Source organism: Osmia lignaria, chromosome 10 (genome assembly GCF_051020975.1).
Source record: "Osmia lignaria lignaria isolate PbOS001 chromosome 10, iyOsmLign1, whole genome shotgun sequence".
Classification (NCBI taxonomy): Eukaryota; Metazoa; Arthropoda; class Insecta; order Hymenoptera; family Megachilidae; genus Osmia; species Osmia lignaria.
This window is the reverse complement of record NC_135041.1, coordinates 12,823,218-12,842,796: the sequence shown is the minus strand read 5'-3', so window position 1 is coordinate 12,842,796 and position 19,579 is coordinate 12,823,218. Positions and strand designations below refer to the sequence as shown.

The 19,579-nt window shown below is 45.7% G+C and overlaps 1 protein-coding gene across 10 annotated transcripts in view; it reads right to left on the bottom strand.

The window, feature by feature from the left end:
• The window catches only part of LOC117611843 (uncharacterized), a 96,994-nt gene that overhangs the window by 22,755 nt on the left and 54,660 nt on the right, over window positions 1-19,579 (bottom strand). For all 10 annotated transcript variants that reach the window (XR_013062899.1, XM_076690527.1, XM_076690528.1 and 7 more), the window contains 6 exons: window positions 18,285-19,354; window positions 17,978-18,194; window positions 17,610-17,861; window positions 16,898-17,267; window positions 15,513-15,807; window positions 9,335-13,867 (listed from right to left, as the gene is read on the bottom strand). Coding sequence is in view for 9 of the 10 variants with exons in the window: in XM_076690527.1 (XP_076546642.1) it covers window positions 9,335-13,867; window positions 15,513-15,807; window positions 16,898-17,267; window positions 17,610-17,861; window positions 17,978-18,194; window positions 18,285-19,354 (6,737 nt within the window). In the remaining variant the exon portion in view is untranslated. The remainder of the gene's footprint in view (window positions 1-9,334; window positions 13,868-15,512; window positions 15,808-16,897; window positions 17,268-17,609; window positions 17,862-17,977; window positions 18,195-18,284; window positions 19,355-19,579) is intronic.

Genomic DNA, 19,579 nt, shown 5'->3' with positions numbered 1-19,579 from the left:
TTCTCTCGATCTTCGACGTTCAACATCTTCCTAGAGATACGTTTGATATTTCTACGAAAGGTTTCCAATATACGTGTATCTTCGAAACGAAAGATTCAAGTTAAAATTCCAGCTCAGAAATCGGACGAACCGATTCTTTTTCTCGACGGAATCGAGCGAAACAACCTGTATTCTAGACGCCGAAGCATCCGTTACGGGTCCAGTTGTTGAAGAAGAAAAAACAATTCCATTCTTGAGGAACGAGTCGAAATCTGGTCTTCTTTTTATCACAACGAGTCGCTGGACTCGATTCTCTCTCCGTTTTACTTTGTCACCGATTTCTTGTTTACTTTGCCCTCGTCATCGTCCCTTTCCGCAAACAGCCGCCCCTTCCGTTTCGATACCACCCTCGCGACTCTCCTTTTTCCACCCCTTCGAATCAAGACATCGCGGAAACAAACGAACCAAGTCGACCAATTAACTTCAACCATTTCAAGTTTCCCCAAGAACTGTTTAGTTCTACTTCGGTTATTACCATCAAACTCCCGAGCAAGTTTTCCAATTAGGCATTTCAATCTTCGAAAACTCGGATGGCTTCTCAACATCTTCGATTCCTCCTGTTTCTCTTTTAATGCTCATTAATTTTCTTTTCAATACTTTGTTGGTTTACCCTGATTGGTGAATGTTTTCTTCTTATGGGAGACGGAAAGGTGGTCGGAGGGGGGGATTCAGAATCGAGGCTAGGGTGTCGGGAAAAATCAGAAACGATGTTACGACCCGCAAGAATTATGTAATGACACAGAAGGGGTAAGGAGAGTGTACCACGAGGCGAGTAACGGTATATACCAAGCAGAATGGTTCTGCATCATGTAGCTGCGAGCATGTAAAATCACGTTTCTTAACGGTTCATAAGCCGAATATTTCAGTTCCCTCTTTCGTGCTTTAACTGGTCGATTTCAAATTTCGATTATACACGGTTAACTAATTAACGTCAATTTCTTTGCAAGACATTAATAATGCTTGGCACGATGATAATGTAGGACGTTGCTTTCAGCCAATATATTCGTTTAAAATAAATATATCTCATTAAAGAAAAAAAGAAAATTGTTCGTTTTTTGATATTGTGTTTAAAGATCTGGGTCTCGAATGATTCCACGAGTGAACGAGCATCGAATCATCGAAAGTGCTACGTCTACGATAACGGTACACGAAGAGAGAGGAATGCTCGTGCATCGTTTCAGAGGACAAGCCTGAAAATCCCATAAACGAGCGTCATGGTACGTGGCCAATGTTTGACTTGGTCGGGTTTCTGTGACAGTGGCTTTGAACAACGGTCATTTTGACCTGGTTCGTTTCACAGAGCAATCCTTTCACGCTTCATGAATGAAAAATCGTCCACCTGCAGGATATACGGGAAATATTCCGTTCCTTTCGAATTCATCAAGCCGATAGCTTATGGCAGGCTAAAATTCGCTTTTTCATATTTTACAATTATAAAAAAAAAAAAAAAACACGTATCTCTCGATAGAAATAGAAAAGGTAGAAATGATCCAGTTGAAATAACAAGGTTCTTCCAAGGGAAAACATATTGAACCATAAATACGTACTGTATTTTCCGGACCAGCAGCTACCGCATATCAGACCGACTTTTCCGCCCATTTTCCTCTTGACCCAAGCTCGTTCCGCGGCGTTCAAACACGCGCTCACGACAAGCCTCGCGTTTCCTCGTGTCCAGACAAATTCCACTACACAATACGCGATATATGGACACGCGCGTGTCATGAGTCTGTCATGCCACGTCTTCGCGCTATTCCTCCTGCATGCACCGTACAATTTTTCACTCCGCTCTCTCTGTCTCTCTTTCCAGAGCAAACACAAGTTTCCTTCGATAACACACTAGATTAACCGCGATACGGTTTAAACAGCCTATCAACGTTCCTTTGCTTTGTTTCACTGTTTACTTTTTACGCTACGATTTTCCATCGTCAAATGCTAACAAGAGAAATACAAGTTGGACTGAATTTTTTATGCCTGTAGAAGCTTTTAATTTTGGAGGAAATATTTAACAGGAAAAAATACTTCTTAAAATTTTTCTGTGTTTTTTCAAGTAAAAGCAATCGGTTTCGAACGGCGTTTACGTTGCGGTATTTCAGCAGTTTCGGGGGGAAACAATTCTTCGTACGTCGAAATAACAAAGGATTTAGCGAGAAAACGGTATGCAAATCCGGTCATTTCGACGATAACTCGCTTAACTTGGAAAGAACAACGACGTATCCCCCCCCGAAAGGGATTCCGTTCGCTAAAGTATCTCGATAATTTTCCGCTCGTAAAATATTTCCGTAGCCAGGGAGTATCGCAGGAAATAAGGAAACTCACCGAACCGAATAAATCGTGGAAACTTTTCTGTTTCCTTTTCCAAAGTGTTATCAACTTTACCGAGTTTTCCTACCCGAACTCGATGTTCAAACGAAGAATTTCGTAATAGCGAGAGAACCGCTTCCATAAATCTTACGCGATTGTTTATGATTCTGGCTCGATGGTTGACGTTTGCGAAATACTTTCGCGACACTGTTTCCGTTTCCGTCCAAAGGCTTAAATATGCAAAATATAAACCGTGTTTCTTATTCGAAGTTCGACGATCAATAGCCGCCTAAATTGCAAACTCGAGCAATTAATCGTGCCACGTCGAATGCCAAAGTCAAGGATCAACTTCGACGCTAACCTCCGCCAAGTTACTTTCAATTCAGTTAGCAGGAACAATCACGAAAACGTAATTAACCCGTTAAAGGATAACATCCACGAACGAACGTAAAATTAACCCAATGAATTCCTGGCGAGAGTAAAAAAGGCTCTAACTTTTATGATCCAACCAGGGACCATTGTAAAGAGGCGCGTACTTTTCGCGCTAGAAAATGGTGTCCACTGGTCGTCAATAAAATGGACGATGCCATTAAACCCGGTCTTTTACGAGGGAAATTTAATCTCTAATAATTTTCACGGAAATTTCAGCTTTCCCTATCATTGCACGCGATTGTACACTGTTGCTAAAACGATACTCCCCTCGAGTCTCGAATTTACCTAATCCTCATTACTAGAGATTAGGCTTCTTCGACAGGATTGCTAGCTCGTTTCCGCTGTATCACTGACAAGGTTCAACAAGCGGGTCTAACCCTTTGGCAAGTGGACGTGGCCGAAATACTTGGAATCAATCGAGCGGAATAACGATCCATCGAGCTACTCGTTACGCCGGCACCTGTGCCATCAAACGAAACTAAACGATAGCATCATGCTTCTGGTAAACGTTGGCAAACAACCTTTCCATTCGTTTCATGCTTTTCAGACACCCCGTACGGTAACACCCACGCCACGGAGCGAAATATCTACGCGTAATAAGTTGTAAATCTCGATCGAGGCATCGATCAAAGTCGCGCGTGTGCCTGTTACGTTTGTTACGCGTGCCAGCGTTCTCCAACGTGCTATAATTTTACGGAAGTACCATTTAACCTTTGAGTTTCCTCGTACATTTTATTGCATCGCTATCTCCGGCCCACGAATCATTCTCGGTCAACAGTTCCGCCGCGCAAAAAGCCCTAATTCTTTTATGGTAATTCTTGGCTGGCCAAGTTTATTCCTCTACTGTTGAATATTTTATTGGAATGCTAAACTCGAGACATGTTTAGACACGTTCTACTTTATACTCAGACATGTGTCACAATTAAAATAGACAGAAAGCTAAAATATTAAAGCTCGATCAAGTAAGTAGAACAGAAGGAGAGTATTTAAAGACGAGAATTCGGAAGACGGAACAGTTTTCGTAAATGTCGCGTCGCGTGTATCGAAGTGTTTTTTTAAAAGCTTCTACAGGCACACGATTTATTTTTACAAATGTTCATTTCATCGTGAGAAAATTTTTGAAATTCGCGAATACCAACCAGACGAGAAACACCCAATGATCTTGGTGAAAGTTTGAAAAATTGTTGAAATTCGCGTTGAAATGAGTTTTCAAAAATTCCCGAATACCAACCAGATGAAAAATATCCAATGATCCTCGTGAAAGCTTCAAAAATTCGTTTTCGTCTCCATGGAAAAATAACCAAAAAGGAGAGCGTAGAAACTTTCGTGCACCTTTTCCAATATTTCAAAAGTTACGAACACTTTCCCGGGGTAACTCGAAAAAATTTCACGGCGAACACGCGTTGAAATAGCGGGACGGTAAAAACTCGCGTACAATTGTCGATACACTTTTTGAAAATTGAATAAAAATCGAGAAAGAGATTCGTGGACGATCGGAATGGATCGAGAGGAGAGAGAGAAAGACGCGTGGTGCCTTTCGGAGCGCCATCGGCTGACTGACTGAGGCTCGAGTGTTGTGTGCGAGCACCGGTCCGATTCTTGTGCCTCGTTCATTTCGTTCCGTCCTCAACCGATTCAAGCACCGCTCCGAATACCCGACGCCCCATTCCAAATACTATACTTCGTTGGCTAAAACAACGTACCTTTTATCGAAACATTATCGGATCGAACCGAATCCCTCTTTCTGGTTGCTCTAAATAGCTCTCGAGATAGGTAACGCGAGAGGTTTCATACCTCCCTACACTCTCGTATCGCTATCACCCAGCAATCTACCCTTCGCGATAAACCCACTACCCTACAGTCGCCGAGTTGCCCAGACCTAGGCTAACTGTACGATCTATTTTGATTCTGATTTTGCTCGAAATCACGTCTCCCCTCGCGCGCCACGTCGCGTCGTCGCGATGACGTAGACTCTTTTGTCTACGTCACGGTAGGTGTTCCGTCGAGTTTCAATAGCACGACCAGCTTTCGCAGCGAATAAAAGTCCTGATATTTCAATTGTTTACGAGCCGACTACAACCCGCTGCTGCTGGTCGATAATTGTGCGTGGAGGAGAAGGAAACCGGCGGACGCGATCCGGTTGTGTTTGGTGGCTGCTTCAATTCGAGGGACCACGAAGAAGCGTGGCGAGGCTCGCCGAGGCGGTTTTTATTGCGTGCTTAGCGGCCGCCCACTCGTGTGCGCGCTCGTTTAAAAGGTACTGCCTACCGAAGACAATGTTCATTTGTTTCGCGTATCCGAGGAACGCGTACAAGAGAAATGAAAAGTACTCTTCGCGTTTTGTCGTTAACACGTTCACTAGCTCGGTGAAGGTAAACGTGTGCGATAAGGAACAATAAGTCACGAAGTTAGATTTTTAGTTAAATTCATTTGGAAGAATTGTAGATCGTGCGCGATAAGTTAGAAAATAACGAAGGAATCGTGAACCGAATCGGTAAATTGGAATACTCGTCGAACGGATGGCCTGGATACTATGGCTAATTTCCCAGTTTCTCTTAACGGAAGAAAAGGTCGTAAAAGCGTTACAAGGGTAAACGGATAACGTAGATCTATGGTTGAATTCTACAGAAACGATTAAACTAAGGAATCAATAGGGTACCTTTCTCCTTTGTACGAAAATAAATCGAAAACAAATCCCTTATAAAAGCGATCTAATTTCGACGATCCTTTTTGCAACAATTTATTTCACTATTTCAATCTAAATTACGATGCAAATTTCAACCTATTTTTACACTATTTCGTGAAGGTATCATGAATTTTGTAGCATCCTTGATAAGAAACGAAGAGAAAAATCGAGTTTTCCACGATGCGAGTCCATAAAATGCAAGCGTTTCAACCGGGATCGCAAACATCGAGAAACGCGATTCACATGGCCGTAGACGTTAATCAAATATTCTGCAATATTCCCAGAGTTTCCGTCTAATACGATAGATACGGACTATCCGGAATATCGTTTCTCGACGAATCAACGAATGGAAGAAAGATTGATCGGTTAAAAAGCAACCACGATCCTACTGATGTATTAAAAAGCTTCGTCCGAACCCCTCATCGATATTTCAAAACATTCGTAGCTATCGAAGAATCGATCTTCGATACCATTATTCCACTAGTAACTGAATTATGCAACAATTGAATTTGCCGTTTCTCTGATTCGCCGCAGTCGAACGTGATTACCCTTCCATGTATCGAGAAAATGTTCTGCTCTTTCCTAAATTGCTATGTTAATCAATTTTATTTCGCCTTTATTTACGATTACAGCATTTTCGATAATACTCGTGAATTACCTTCGGTGAATTACTTTTCCTTTAACTTCTTAAGGATTTTACGGAGGAATTACAGCAACAGGTGGTTATGTATTAATTACTATTCAACTTTCAATAATTTACACATTACTTAACCCTCCCAGAATATTCAAAGCATTACTTTTACTTTCCGTTTAACTTCTCAAGAATTCTACGGAGTAGTTACTTACTATTTAACTTGCAACGTTCTCTCTCGTGAAATTCAATTTTCAAACGGAACTAAACGGATCCGTTTGAAGAATGATATATCGTGGAAACGTCGAGGTATTCATCGATTGGAGGGTTCGTGTTATTGAACCCACGACAAAGTGCAACGTGCAACGAGCATCCTAAGCAGTTTACGGCATCGTTGTAACCCCCCTCGGTCACTGTTCTCAGCCCTCCGCCTAGATCCTGAACACGATTCAAAATGGTCTACCTCCGTCCACCGATTACGATATCATCGAATAATCTGTCCTTGTAAGTAATCGGATGGTCAGCGCTCGTGAACACGGAAAACGTTAACGCGCGAAACGGCGACCATCATTTTTCGTAGGGAAACCACTTGTCATTGTCCCGATAATGAATTCCCAGCTGAGTTAACTCGCGATCGCACGCGAGTTAAGTGAATTAAGTCTCTTACGAACAATTACCTACTTCCCTTCAACGTCTTATTTTCTCGTCCACGTTAATTTATTTCTAACCGTAAATAAATTCAATTCTATATGCATATTCGAGTTACCAAGATTCAACCTCTACATCTGTTCGCGCGATATTTGAAACTCGCGTAGGTACTTAATCTTCTCGTCGAGAGGGGGAGGGAAAAAATATTAAAATCCGGCCGATGGTCACGAACAGCCACGAAATGAATGTTTCGCGTCAGAGTCGGCGAATATCAACGCCGTGCAATCAGTCACCGTTTAATCTCTCCGCGGACTCGCGACAGGTCGAGCGTTTAAATGATTTCTAGGCTCCAGTTTCCCGCCGTCCAACGGCTCACTGTTTTCCGTTCAAAGCGGCGCGCCGGATTTAATAGAATTTATGCGGATTATCCGGCTACTGACACAGACGGTCATCGTACGGATTCCCCGTCGCCTTTGTTTCCATTACTTTTATTTTTTCATTTCTTCTACGACCTTCTCTCGAGAAGACCCGAACCCGTTTCGATAGGTGGCCAGCTCCTTTCGCTCTTCTTATTTCGCATCTGCCGAACCACCGTGCACTCCGCGTACCATTCGAACGTATAGCGAGATATATTTTTGTTAAAAAATTATTCAAAATTTATCTAATTAATTTTCGAATTCTAACGCGATTAGAATAACGGAGTGGAATAACATTTGGTACTGAAAGGGTTAGGTGTTAAGATGGTAAAGCGACGTTTCAGGGCAGCAGCGTGTGTTTGGGTGTTCACCGGTCACCGAAGGTGAACGTACTTATTAAGAAGTCGCTAGGCAAGGTAGTCGTTCGACCTCTCTCGAGTTTCTCTCGATGCCTGCTCGACTACCTGACCGTTATCCAAACTTCTTTCGCTCGCATAGCTGCTGCTTCCTGCGTCTTTTATATCGTCAATGTTTAACTGGTTCAACTGTTTCGCGTTCTTGCCCTTCTCGTTTCTTGGAAAAATTCAATACCGATTCGTCCTCGTAGGAAAGATTGTTTTAAGAATTTCAAAAGTCTAGAATGCTATTGAATCGCTGAGACGATTAATTAAACCCCCTCTTCTGTCCTTCCTCCTTAAATGATAAAAATTTTACTCACAGCAAGTTCCGGGACTCTGCGTCTCTCCATTTAAGTGCAAACCTGCAAGAATTTCTATAAAAGGTCTCCCAGGAAACTGGATCGTATCGGTGATGTCTATTTCTTAGATTTTATTGATACTCTCATCGACGATTTAGATTGATCTCTTTCTTATCGAAAGCACAAGTGGCAACAATTAATTGAAGAAAGAAAATCGAAGTCCATCCGGCAAAGAACCGTGAAAATACTGAACACTCAATCTTTATTCGATACGACACCGCAAAGATATACACAATACTCGAAAATGAAATAACTACTGTAGAAAGAAACCTCTATCTTAGTCACACTTACACGATAGAATATCAATGGAGAAGCTGGAGAAACTTAAAAAACTAACAGAGTAAGATGTCAGACCTTATATACTTCATACGAGTAAAGAAAAAAAAAAAAAAAAAAAAATCGTATCAACACAATTTGTATTCCCATCGATTCGTCAAACTTCACTTCGATCAACATTTTCCCTGTCACAAAACACTGCTACGATTAATAAATAATCCAGATATCATTCGACGAGTCTCACACGGCACAAACTTTTCACACTGAACGTTTCAGCGTGTGACAAGAAAAGCATAAACGATTTAAAAACGAGAAAACGAGAAAAAAAAGAAAGCAGAATGAGAGTTGTTGATTCGAGTAACAGAATGTTCGCGAGAGGAAGATCGTTCAGCCAAAGTTGGGAAGCTTCTTGTTCTCTGTACAATAGCTCCTAACGAGAATCACTCACACACGTCCAAGTTCACGCAACATTCATGTGTCAGGCCGTGTTCCAACTCGCACTACTTAAGGACAAAGATGTTCACCGTGAAAGAAAATAGAAGAGGCGCTTTGAAATCGAGCTAAAACGGATAATCGTGTGGCTTGGTTGTTGCCCCAGCGAAAACGAATAGAAAATTCAATCCAAAGGAGAAAGTGAAGAAAGAGAGACTTAATGCAAGTTGGAACGCGGTCTTTTGCTTTGTATCATCTAACAGGTAAGAATTATTTCGTATTCTTTGGAAACTTGAATCGCCGTTACAACTTAACATAGGAAACACGAAGATTCTGACAAAGTTTCTTGGCGAAAGTTGTAGGTAAACTGAGTATTGACTTTGAAACTTTCAACCGTTTCTCTAACGATATGAGTATGCAGTCATTTGTTGTAGAGGGTGATTCAAAAAGAAAAAAAAAAACTTTTACCCTGCATATGGTAGAATCGTTCGAGTCCGCAGTTGTGCCGAATCAGGTTTCAAAAGAATACATGGATCGTGTGGCTAAAACGCTATACAAGGCCACCGTAAACGCAGGTACATTTGGTAGTCAGCGAATCCCATCGAGACGGTAAAGATCGATGACAACGAGAATGTCCATCGAGTCCGAACTGCGAGGCATTGGAACACGGCCCAGTCACTTCCTGAACAAAGCACCGGTCTTGAGCAGCCACTCACCTGCAGCAGCCCTGTTACAACAAGCCTCGTTGCTCTCCTTCAGCTGCTGAGCCCCGTTCGTCGTGCTCGTGCTGATGCTCGTGGTCGTGGTCGCTGTCGATACGTTCCCAAGTCCGTTGTCCAACACCTTTAAACCGACATCTGGATCGTTGACCGCAGGCACAATTGTCGGTGTAGTGAGACGCGGTAGGGGAATGTCTCCAGGTCGTTCTACAATTGGCAACCCTCGCCCCGAGTCCGCCATCGAGCCGCGCTGCTGTTCCTGGAGCAAGCAGGCGCTCGACAACAGGTCCCATTGCCGCAGTTTCTCTCGGTCCAGCTCGAACGCCGCGGACGTGCTGGCTGACACCTGGCTCTCCGAGATCGAGCGAACCGGGGGAAGGTTGCCTTCCTCTAAAAAATGATTCCTGTCCTCGTCAGTCGCCTTCCTGTAAGCCTCGTTCTCGGCGTCCCAGACGTAGCCACCGGCGTGAATTCGGTCCATCGACAGGCTCTCGTAAGTCAGATCGTCCAGAAGCCTCTCTTCGTCTTTGTTCGGCCTGCGTTTCACGCGAGGTCTCTCCGACTGTTGTTCTTCCATGCAATTCTCCCTTCTCAAAATCACGCTATCGTTCACGTAAGTGGCACCGCGGGTTACTTTGTTCCGACTCTTCGTGTCCGAGGTGGACACCGACGGTCTTGGCGGGCTGTCCAGGTTGTCCAAGGATCGGGCGTTCCTCAGGCTCACTCTTCGAAGGCTCTCTCTCCAAAGAGAGTCCTGTTCCCAGGGGTCTTCGGCGCTGAAGTTACTGTTCGAACCGGTAACGTTACTGGTGCCCATACTCTGCGGCATCTCGTCCACTTGAGTCGGTTGGACAGTTGCCACGCGATTGCTTCGGTTCCTATGCTCCACCAGATTCTGAAGACCCACGTCGTCCAGGAGACCCTCCAAAGACCTCGATCTACGATGCGACGTCTGCGTTCCATGCGTCAGTTCGAAAGTCTCCCGATTGCTCGCCTGACTGCTCGACTTGTCTCGAAGACCATGAGGGTATAGATTCCTGGGACTGATCTCTGCCGATGAAATATCCGGTAGAGGATCCGTGGACTTCACCCTCCTAAGGGTATCCGCTTCGTAGAAATTCTTCTTGTCCACCAGGTCAACTTTATTGTCGCCCAACAATTGACACGTGGTCTTTCTCAGTTCGGCGGCAATGCGTCTAGCCTCGTCGATGTCGTCCACCTGGATCTGTCTGGGCATCTGCCTCGATATGGGATTGACGATGCGACCTATGTCGTTCTTTTTGTTCAACGCCGACGCGTCGTCCCTTTGATTGTTCAACTGGGGCAGCCTGGGGATGTGCGGTTTGCTCGATTCGCTATCGACCGCGTTCGCGCTAGCTTGTAGGTCGGAATAGTAATAGGGCGCGCCAGACTGTTCGTTCTGAGCACGCGTCTCGTTCGGTAAATAGGATTGCGAAGGGTGATTCGTTTTGACGGTGGGAGTAGAGGTGGGATAATGATTCGAGTCCTGGCTCGAGGAGGATCTGTGGTTAGATATCATCGAGTATCGAGCAGAATCTTGACTGGCGGATCTGGAGTGGTTCTGGAAACGTTGATCGGAATAGGGACTGGTGTTTCGTAACACGCTGGTTGGCAGATTGTTGCCGTGATGATTTCCTAAGGAGATGGATCCGGTTGGGGAGTGCATCGAAGACTGGGCACTGGCGGGTCTCTGGCAAGCCATGGAAGTTGAAATCGAAGCAGCCGCGGACGCGATCGAATAGCTGGAGTCTCTGCTGTGAGAGGCGGTCAGCAAATTATTCTGAGACCCTCTCTGAAGCCTGTGACCAACGTCTCGCGTCTGTTCGTTGTCCGATCGGATTGCCGGCGAGCCTCTGAGAGGCGAAAAACTGGTGATATTCTCATAATGAGCATCGCCGGTGAAAGACTGCGAATGTTGATGAGAAGGTGGAACAACGTCGGAGACTCTCATGGAAGGCAGACTGCTGGCAGATCCCATCTTGTTTCCATTACCGTATCTCATGGATTGCTCAAGATTATCGAAGCCCAGATTCACCTGGCCCGAGAGATCGTGACAGGTGGTCTTCTGAAGTTTATCCACCACCAGCATGTTCTCGTTGAAGCCGTAGATGCTGTTGTAGCTGAGATCTTTCGCGTACAAGTCAACGTTGAACGCGTCGCGTGCCTGGAGCTCTTCAAGATACTGATCCAAGTCGATGCTGGCTCCGTCGAAGCGACTCCCAAGAGACTCTAATTCGTCCAAACTGTCTAAAACTTCGCAAACTTCGCTAACTGGCCTGGTTTTCAGTTGTCTATGCCTAGCTTCCTCCTCTGGCGTTCTTAGCTCGACGGAATCGCTTCCAGACGCGCTCTCCAAGGAGATTCGACTGTCTCGAAAAGTAGAACTGATCGTGGCGTCTGAAAATCTAGACGGTGGTCTATGGCTTTCAACTTGACCCATCGGTTTGTTCCACGACTTCGGGGAGTCTCTGTTCGAGCTATTGTCCTTCATCACCGCTACCTGAGGAGACACCTTCTTGATCTCCAAGGACTCTTGCATATCCAACGAGTCCAAGTCGTCCAACGGGGGAGGTGTAGTTGGAATAGGAGGTGGAGACACTAGTTCACTGTCGGACGAATCATGCAACTCTGCGATCATCGTCCGACTGGCGCCCAAATAATAAGAAGCGGGTCTGAAGGTGTCTGACAAACTGAATCGAGGATGTCTTGGAGCGTCGATCGAGTCGAGATCTTTCGAAGACTCGTCGTCGGCGTCCGAGCTGTCGGACTTGAGGGTCGTTAAAATATCAGGGAGATCTGTTCTCGAATGGTTCGAATCATCGTGACTCCTCTTCTTCGACAACTTACCGCTATCTTTCTCTTCCTTTTCCGACAACTGACTCACTTCCATGTAAACAGGCTCCATCTTACTATCGGAAACGCAGACGAACTCGTAGTGAGGAGTGTCCAAGGTGGAATAATCGCCAGAATCGTGTTTCCTATTCTCTTCGGTAGGCGCCAGAAGTGAATGCGTCATGCCGTTCTGAGCCATTTCCACGTACGAACTCTCTTCGTGTTCCAAAGTGGCGAACAGACTTTCCATCATGTTTGGATTCGGTCTGTCGTCGCAGTTAGGGTCCAGTATAGCTTTCCTAGGCGACATAGGGAGATAGTGTTCTTCAGGGTTGATGTCCTCCTGTTTCACCGTGGGACTGGTGGTTCCACTCTCGCCAGAGAAATGATCGCCATGAGTTAACAAGGATTCTGTGACGCTCAGTCTGTTGCAACTGGGATTTGATACAGTGTCCAGATCCTCGTTGGGAATTTCATCGGTCGTGCTCTCCTTGGAGGGCGATCTTTTCTTTCGACGAAAGGACGCGTCTCCTTTCTTCTTCGTCGCGTCAGCGTAAGGTTTGTAATCGTTAATAGGCTCAGGTACAATTTGATCCGTCTTGCTGTCTCTCTCGTTTCCCGTTTCCTCGTTCTTCTCCCGTTGATCCAGATCGCTTCCCGTATCATACAGCAGGGCTTCCGAGTCGCTGAACACTCCGCGGTGTTTCACCTCCTGTCGTCTTCCGTATTCCTGCCTCTGAACTTGCTGCGACTTCCTTTCGAAATCCGCCAGCAAGTCCTTCACCGACTTGTTACTATCCGTGGACGCCTGTTTGGCGTGGCCCTCTTTTACGTTCCTGTACTTGGAATCTTGAGCCTCAGCTTCGCCTAGCGCGAAGTTGCGGATGATCGAGGAACTCTTCTTCGAACAATCCAACTTCGAGACATGAGCTTCGGTAGCTTGAAGCGGCGAAACTTTCAAAGGTTCCTGCATCGCGAGAACTTCTTTGACCGGGCTAGAATTGTCTATGTTCGACTCGAACGATCTGATTCTACATTGCACCAAGTTCATTGCTTCCGGTTTACCCGGCGATCTCTCGTCCTCTGCTGATTCAACTTCCTCCTTCGGTTTAATGTACTGATAAGAGAACTCCTTTATAACCTTGCTCTCGTCGATGTTGGAATCCCAATCGTCTCGCTCCTTCTTCGTGGTCCATTGAACGGTTTTCTGACCGGACCAAGACTCGGCCGGGTAACCAGACGACGAGGACGAGTTTGGACTCTTGTTCGATTGCTCGACGCCGTAAGTGGCAGATGTCTTTAGAATTCCAGAAGGCTTCTTCTTGAATTTCTCCTCGTCGTACGAAGCGTCCAGTTCTTGCTGATCGCATCTGCCGACCGATCTGTGCGCTTCCGAAAGAAAGTAAGACGGCGAACGATCGGTTCTCTGAGAGGGTGGGAAGCTGACCTCCTCGTAGCCGGCGTCGGGTGGTATCCCGCCCAAATTGGGCAGCACCGAAGCGTTCGGACTCGTTCGATGATCGTTCGAGCACCTCGGGACGTTCGGATTCTGACGGCCGCTCCCAGGAACCGTGTCCTGAACCGGGATCCCCGACGAACGATTGTCTCCGAGCTGCCGGGGGCTCCTTCCTGCATGCGAGGGTCTGCGCGTTCGCTTCCTCCGGACATCTCCCAGCTCTGATTCGTCCGTTACAAAACAAACACACGAGCACGTTCGTTACTCACGAGTGAGATTAATAACAACCCAGTCCCTCACGACGCAATCCAAGCTAGGTTACCAAGCTGGCATCGATCTTGATCGTTGCGATAATCGTTTAAATCTGATCACACTTGCGTTAAGGTACTTTAAGATGATCCCTACCATTTTATAACTAACTCTCGAGCAAGTACTATAGAAAGCGCATTATCTTTAAGATTAACGGATTATCGCAACGATTGAAAGAATCGATCCACCGTGTCCTCGATTACTCGATAGCAAAGACACGTATTACGAGCTGGAAGGTAAATGGCAGCCGCAGGTTGAACGCAGCTCTACGATACAGTGTTAGTGATATAATCCTCGGCATGCCATGCTGACCCACATGTCGCTAAGTAATACGGCATTTCTTAGTACCAGTGTTAGGTCGTAACGGACGGTTTCGCTTTAGTTAAATTCCAAAGGTGTTAATCGTTCCCATTCACCAGTCACAGCCCAGACCCGACAGCAGCAAAGAGAAGGAGCCCCGCGGACAGAATGTTTGCAGATTCCATTGATATCTTTATTATTTTTTGTTTTTTTATTTCTTTTTCTATTTTATCTATCTCTCCGTTCCTTTCACCTTTCTTTAAAGATCCTCGCTATCTACAAACTTTGTCAGCCCCTCTCTAAGAGGCGATAGAAGGAGAAACAGCTAGAGACAGAGAGAAGGAGCATGGACGAGGAAGTATTTTTTTTTTCAGCTTCTAGCGACTCGTTCTCGGTCTCATTAATATTTATGCTTTGTTTCTTTTCGTATCGTTCGATTCGCAAGTTTTGCTGTTAGTTTCAAAGAGTTTGCACAAATTAATCGCTAGTTAACAACGCTGGCAGGTGATCGTTCACACATATTAATCGAAAACACAATTAACGGAGAAAGAAAAAGTACCGCTCTTCGGAAGAATATCATTTGATCGTTACATGCGCGATCAACGTGTCTCGCTCGTTTCCGTATGAGGTATTTGGTAACTCGTCACGACTCGTGCAACACCATACACAGAAGCGTTTTTACTCGCAGAAAACACTGGTGTCGATAGGTCGACGGTGTTAGAGTGGTTTTACGGGTTAGAGTTTGCTATATGTTCGCAGCACAATCTAGCTATCTACTTCAGAATTCTTTCAATCGCAGAAAGCTTGCTCGTGGAACCCAAGTATCGTTCGAGAAATAAACGTCATAAGTCTCCAAAAATTCTTACTTACTAGAAAATGCAATATCAAAACTTTGAGGAGAGTAGCAAAGCGATACAGATACCGATGATTTGTTTTTCCAACTCACGTCACTCGGATATAATAGAATAAGCGAAATAGCAGAAAAAATCAATTTCCTATTTTGTAAGCAATGCGTTTAACCTTTTCGTTCGTTCGTTGCGTTTGAAAAGAAAATTGAAGAACCCCGTAGTTTTCGAAATCTTACGACAAATCGAATAGAGAAACCGATAGACTGTCAAACGAAGGGGGTCGTAACGAAAAGGTTAAAGAAGAAAAACGAGTTTGAGAGAGGGTTGTAAAGTAATAATAGGGTCCCACGAGAGGCTGGAATCGTAGAAGCGACAAGTCAGATAATAAGTTCAGGCGATGTGTCCCTACCTTCGTCGTCGCTGGAGTAGCTGTTGTACCGAGAAACATTGGCGACAGTTCGACGTCCGTCGGTGCTTTTGCTTCGAGCGTGCGGACGATGCCCGTCCTCTCTTCTTCGGGAGTGACGATTCTCGGCGACCGATGCCTCGTGGGCAGCCAGTTCCAGCAACGCTTGCTGCTTGTAATAGCTCGACAGCTCGTTCTGCATCCTGCCTCTGTTTGCAGAACCGGATGGCTTCCGGGTTAGCGGGGATTGCAGCATCCGCTGCTTCCATTCCAGCAACCGCTTCATCGACTCTTCTCGCTGCAACCACGCAACACCGCTTTGTAACGCCACCTCTTTCCCTCGGATCTACATCTCCGTCGTTTTATGAAAAGAGACTTTTTCGAGGAAGTTAATAATTTATAGATCGAGCGTTGTTATCCGCTAAAACGTACAGTTAACTCGAAGGAAATAGCAAGAAGGCGTTAATCTAAAAATTTCAAAGAACCAACAAAGAGGATCGTTAGAATTCAACGCACGCGCGTCCAGACATAAGGAAGTATCATGCGCGATGTTTCACGTTCAAAGAAGCGCAAATAGCTTCTTTCAACGATGACGAGGATCGAATGGATCGTAGTGAAAGCAGAATCACGGAACGCTGTGGCACATTGGACGTGACTGAAATGCATGTATACAGAGACTCGTGCATAGTAGCCTTCTCTCGGTTAAAAAGAAACACAGGGGAAGAATTTTCCTAAGCACTCTGACTCATACTTGTTCCTTAAGAAAACAGGCTAGGGAAATGTGAAACGTCGATACTAAGCCGAGGTATACCGGAATTGAAACACGAGTGCATCGGTTCCCCCGTTCTTCTCTTTAACCAAGGAAAAGGCATCCTTGCACGTGACTGTACCTCGGCACAGGTTGCACCTTCGCGTGAATCATCTACCTGGGAGCTATGCAGCCTACGAAATTGTTCTGTCCATCAACGAGTCGACGGACATGGTTTACGATTACACGAAGAAAGCGAGGGGACGATTTATGAGTCACCTGTTCGTTGAGTATCCTCTGTTTGAGGATTTGTAACGCGTTCCTTAGACATTCCGCCGGTCATCGAGAAAAATAATGCCTTCCGTTTGTAAATTATTGATATTTGTAAGCACGTTTCAGATATTAAACTAAGAAGGTTTCTACGTAATTATTACGGAACAAGATTTCACCGATCAGCGAACGCGACATTTGGCACACTTTTGAAATTCTTTAACGAACACGTCACAGCTTACACAATTTTAATTATTACACCATCACGAATGATTTTAACTTCGTTTAATTATTTAACTATCGCTTGAAATTTTCAAATTCTACGAGATTGAAAAAAAATAAAAATAGAAATAAAAAATGGATCACTAACCTGTTGGATCTTGCGTTCACCATCCCGCGAGTCCTGCTCGGAAGATCGTTCGCCGTAGTCGTCGTCGTCCGGGTCCAAGGCTGCCGGATGTCGCGTCCTCGGAAGCCGCGCGGACGCCGACCTGCAGAACTGTTGCTGCTCGTTCCATCGTCTGGCAGCACCGTGAGCGGCGTGACACGGTTGGCCCACGTGAGCCCCCTGACTCGTGTGACTCGTCGTCGATCTACCCCACCCCATCGACGACTCGTAATCCCGTGGAATTCGTCGAGGCACCGTTCCGTCCTCCACGTGACTCAGCATTTCTCGGCTGCTTGGCTCGTAGCTTTTCTCCCGCAACGACCTCCTCATCTTCGCTTCGTTGCTGTTCATTCTGAAGGGAAACGAGACAAATTCCCAACTCTCTCTCTCTCTCTCTCTCTTCTGCCTCTAATTTCTAATTTCGCTACGAATTAACAGTTTTCTTGTCAGCAATTTCAAGAGGCAAACACTGAATCGTTGCTAGCAAAGCAGTAACCGTAGACTGTATAATCGGATAGTAAGATAACGACGAAAGCGGAGTGACTCGAATGACGAGTAAGATAATTGAAGTTAATCGCTGTAGCAGTCAAGTTGAATTGTTGAAAGGAGAAGCATTTACTTAAAAATTAACGCTTTCTATCTAACGATAATTAAAGAGAAGAGGGAGATTGATGAGGAGAGCATAGCGACTCACTCGGTATGCCTCTGCAGCGACTGATGCGGCATCACGTGCTGCTGATGAACGTGTTCCCGTTGCCCTCGCCTCAGCCCCGTGCAGGAAGCTTCCGGTAACGTAGCTATTCTACCATCCTCGCTTCTACCATCGCGAATTCCCGTTGCTTTCGACGGCATTGTCGCGCGGGAAAGTGATTGGTTCCTTTGTTGCTGATGATGCTGCGGTGTCTGATGGAGGTAAACCGCCGACTGGCGCATCTGTGCAGCGTATCTGAACCAACATCCAATCCCGAAATAATTTCAAAATCGCCAAATGCTTTTCGATCGAAACGTTCGCGATAATAAAATATTTTTTTCAAACAAACACGTTTCCCCCCTTTCAATTACCTCTCCTCGGAATAGAAATATCCATCGTTAGCAGGGTCCGACGGAGTGACTATGTCTAAACTCGATTTAGGCCTCTGCGGACGTCTCTGTTGATTCAGCGATTCTTCGCATTGCGGCGGTAGCTGTTGTTGCGGCTTCCTGTTCGCCTCGTACTCTAAAAAGTCAGCGCTGTGCGGCCGTGGCGGTGGTTGAGCTCTTGGTTGTCTCATTATTGGCACTGAATCAAATTCAATTAAAAATATCTCTCTTCTCCTTTTTCCAAACATTCTGGAATATAAAATAGTTAAAAAAAAAAACAGAGACATACCGTTAGAAGCGGCGACGGGAGAATGAATTTGCTGCTGATACTGCTGATGTTGCTGAGCGTAAAGCGGAATCGGTATAGGAGCCGGTGAAGCTCCCTTCGTGTAACCAACAGGACCAGCCGGCCTCTGGTAGAGTTGAGGCGCGCCATAAACTTCCTCGTAGTCGCCGTTTCCTCTGTGATTCGACCTCGGTTTCGCCGCGCTACGTCCGTACGTGTCCGGTGTGCGCCTCTCAGTCTGCACCTGGCCGGTGTAGCCATAATTCAAGCCCGACTTGTCCGTTCTCAGACTCTGCTGGGACGGCTGACTCATCCTGGTTCCGTAGATCATGCTGTTCCTGTCGTAGTCCGACATAGGACTTTTGCTAGTCACCGTTACGTCCGGTGACACTGGCGACTTCCTGTAGTCCGGGTCCGGGGATGGCGTCGAGTACTCGGTCGAACCGTCGGTCAGTCTTCGGGGTTTCGGAGGCGCGTTCGCGTAGATCGGTTGACCGAACTTCCTGGGCATCGGTTGGACAGTTTGAACGTTGCTGGCCAAGTGTGACTGGCTCTGTTGTTGCTGGACTACGTGTTTGTGTTGGTGAACTTGATGAGCCGATTGGCTGTTCTGATGGGATATGTGCTGATGAAGCATCGCCTGTTGCAGTTGTTGAGGAGATGGCATCAATTGACCGTATTGCTGTTGCTGCTGAGACGTACTGGCTTGGATGTACGGAGTCTGTTGTTGGATCCAACCGTTCACCATTGGTTGAACTTCGTTCACGTTGTTGTTAGAGTTCACCAGCGCAACATTGTTGTTGGTATTATTGTTATTGATGTTATTGGTAGTGCTGTTGCTGTTGCTGCCACTGAGATTGGGAAAGGAGGCAGTGTTCACGCTGTTCGGGCTGGAATTATTGTTGGACGCGTGGCTGGGATCGTCCCGAGATTGAAAACCATGGAAACCAGAATCACTGTCGTCGGCGCTGTGATTCAGGATCGAGGATATCGAGGAGACGCTCGGTCTTGCGCTTCGTTCGCCATCTTGTTGGCCTGCTATTTCGATCACCACCGCTGCCTCGCCGAGTCCGCTGAAGATATTTCAATAGAAAAAAAAAGAAAGGAAACGATACTTACAACACTTTATCACTGAAAATCAGACAAATGATTTTCGAGCTTTCACGAAGAAGTGGGAAAGCAGAATCGCGACCCGGTAAGCAGTTAATTCGACGGATCAGTGTGCAAACCGAAAGATCGACAAACTGTAGTTTAGAAAGTTTCGCGGTGGTCGTGGAGTCATTAGCTTTGAGAACGAG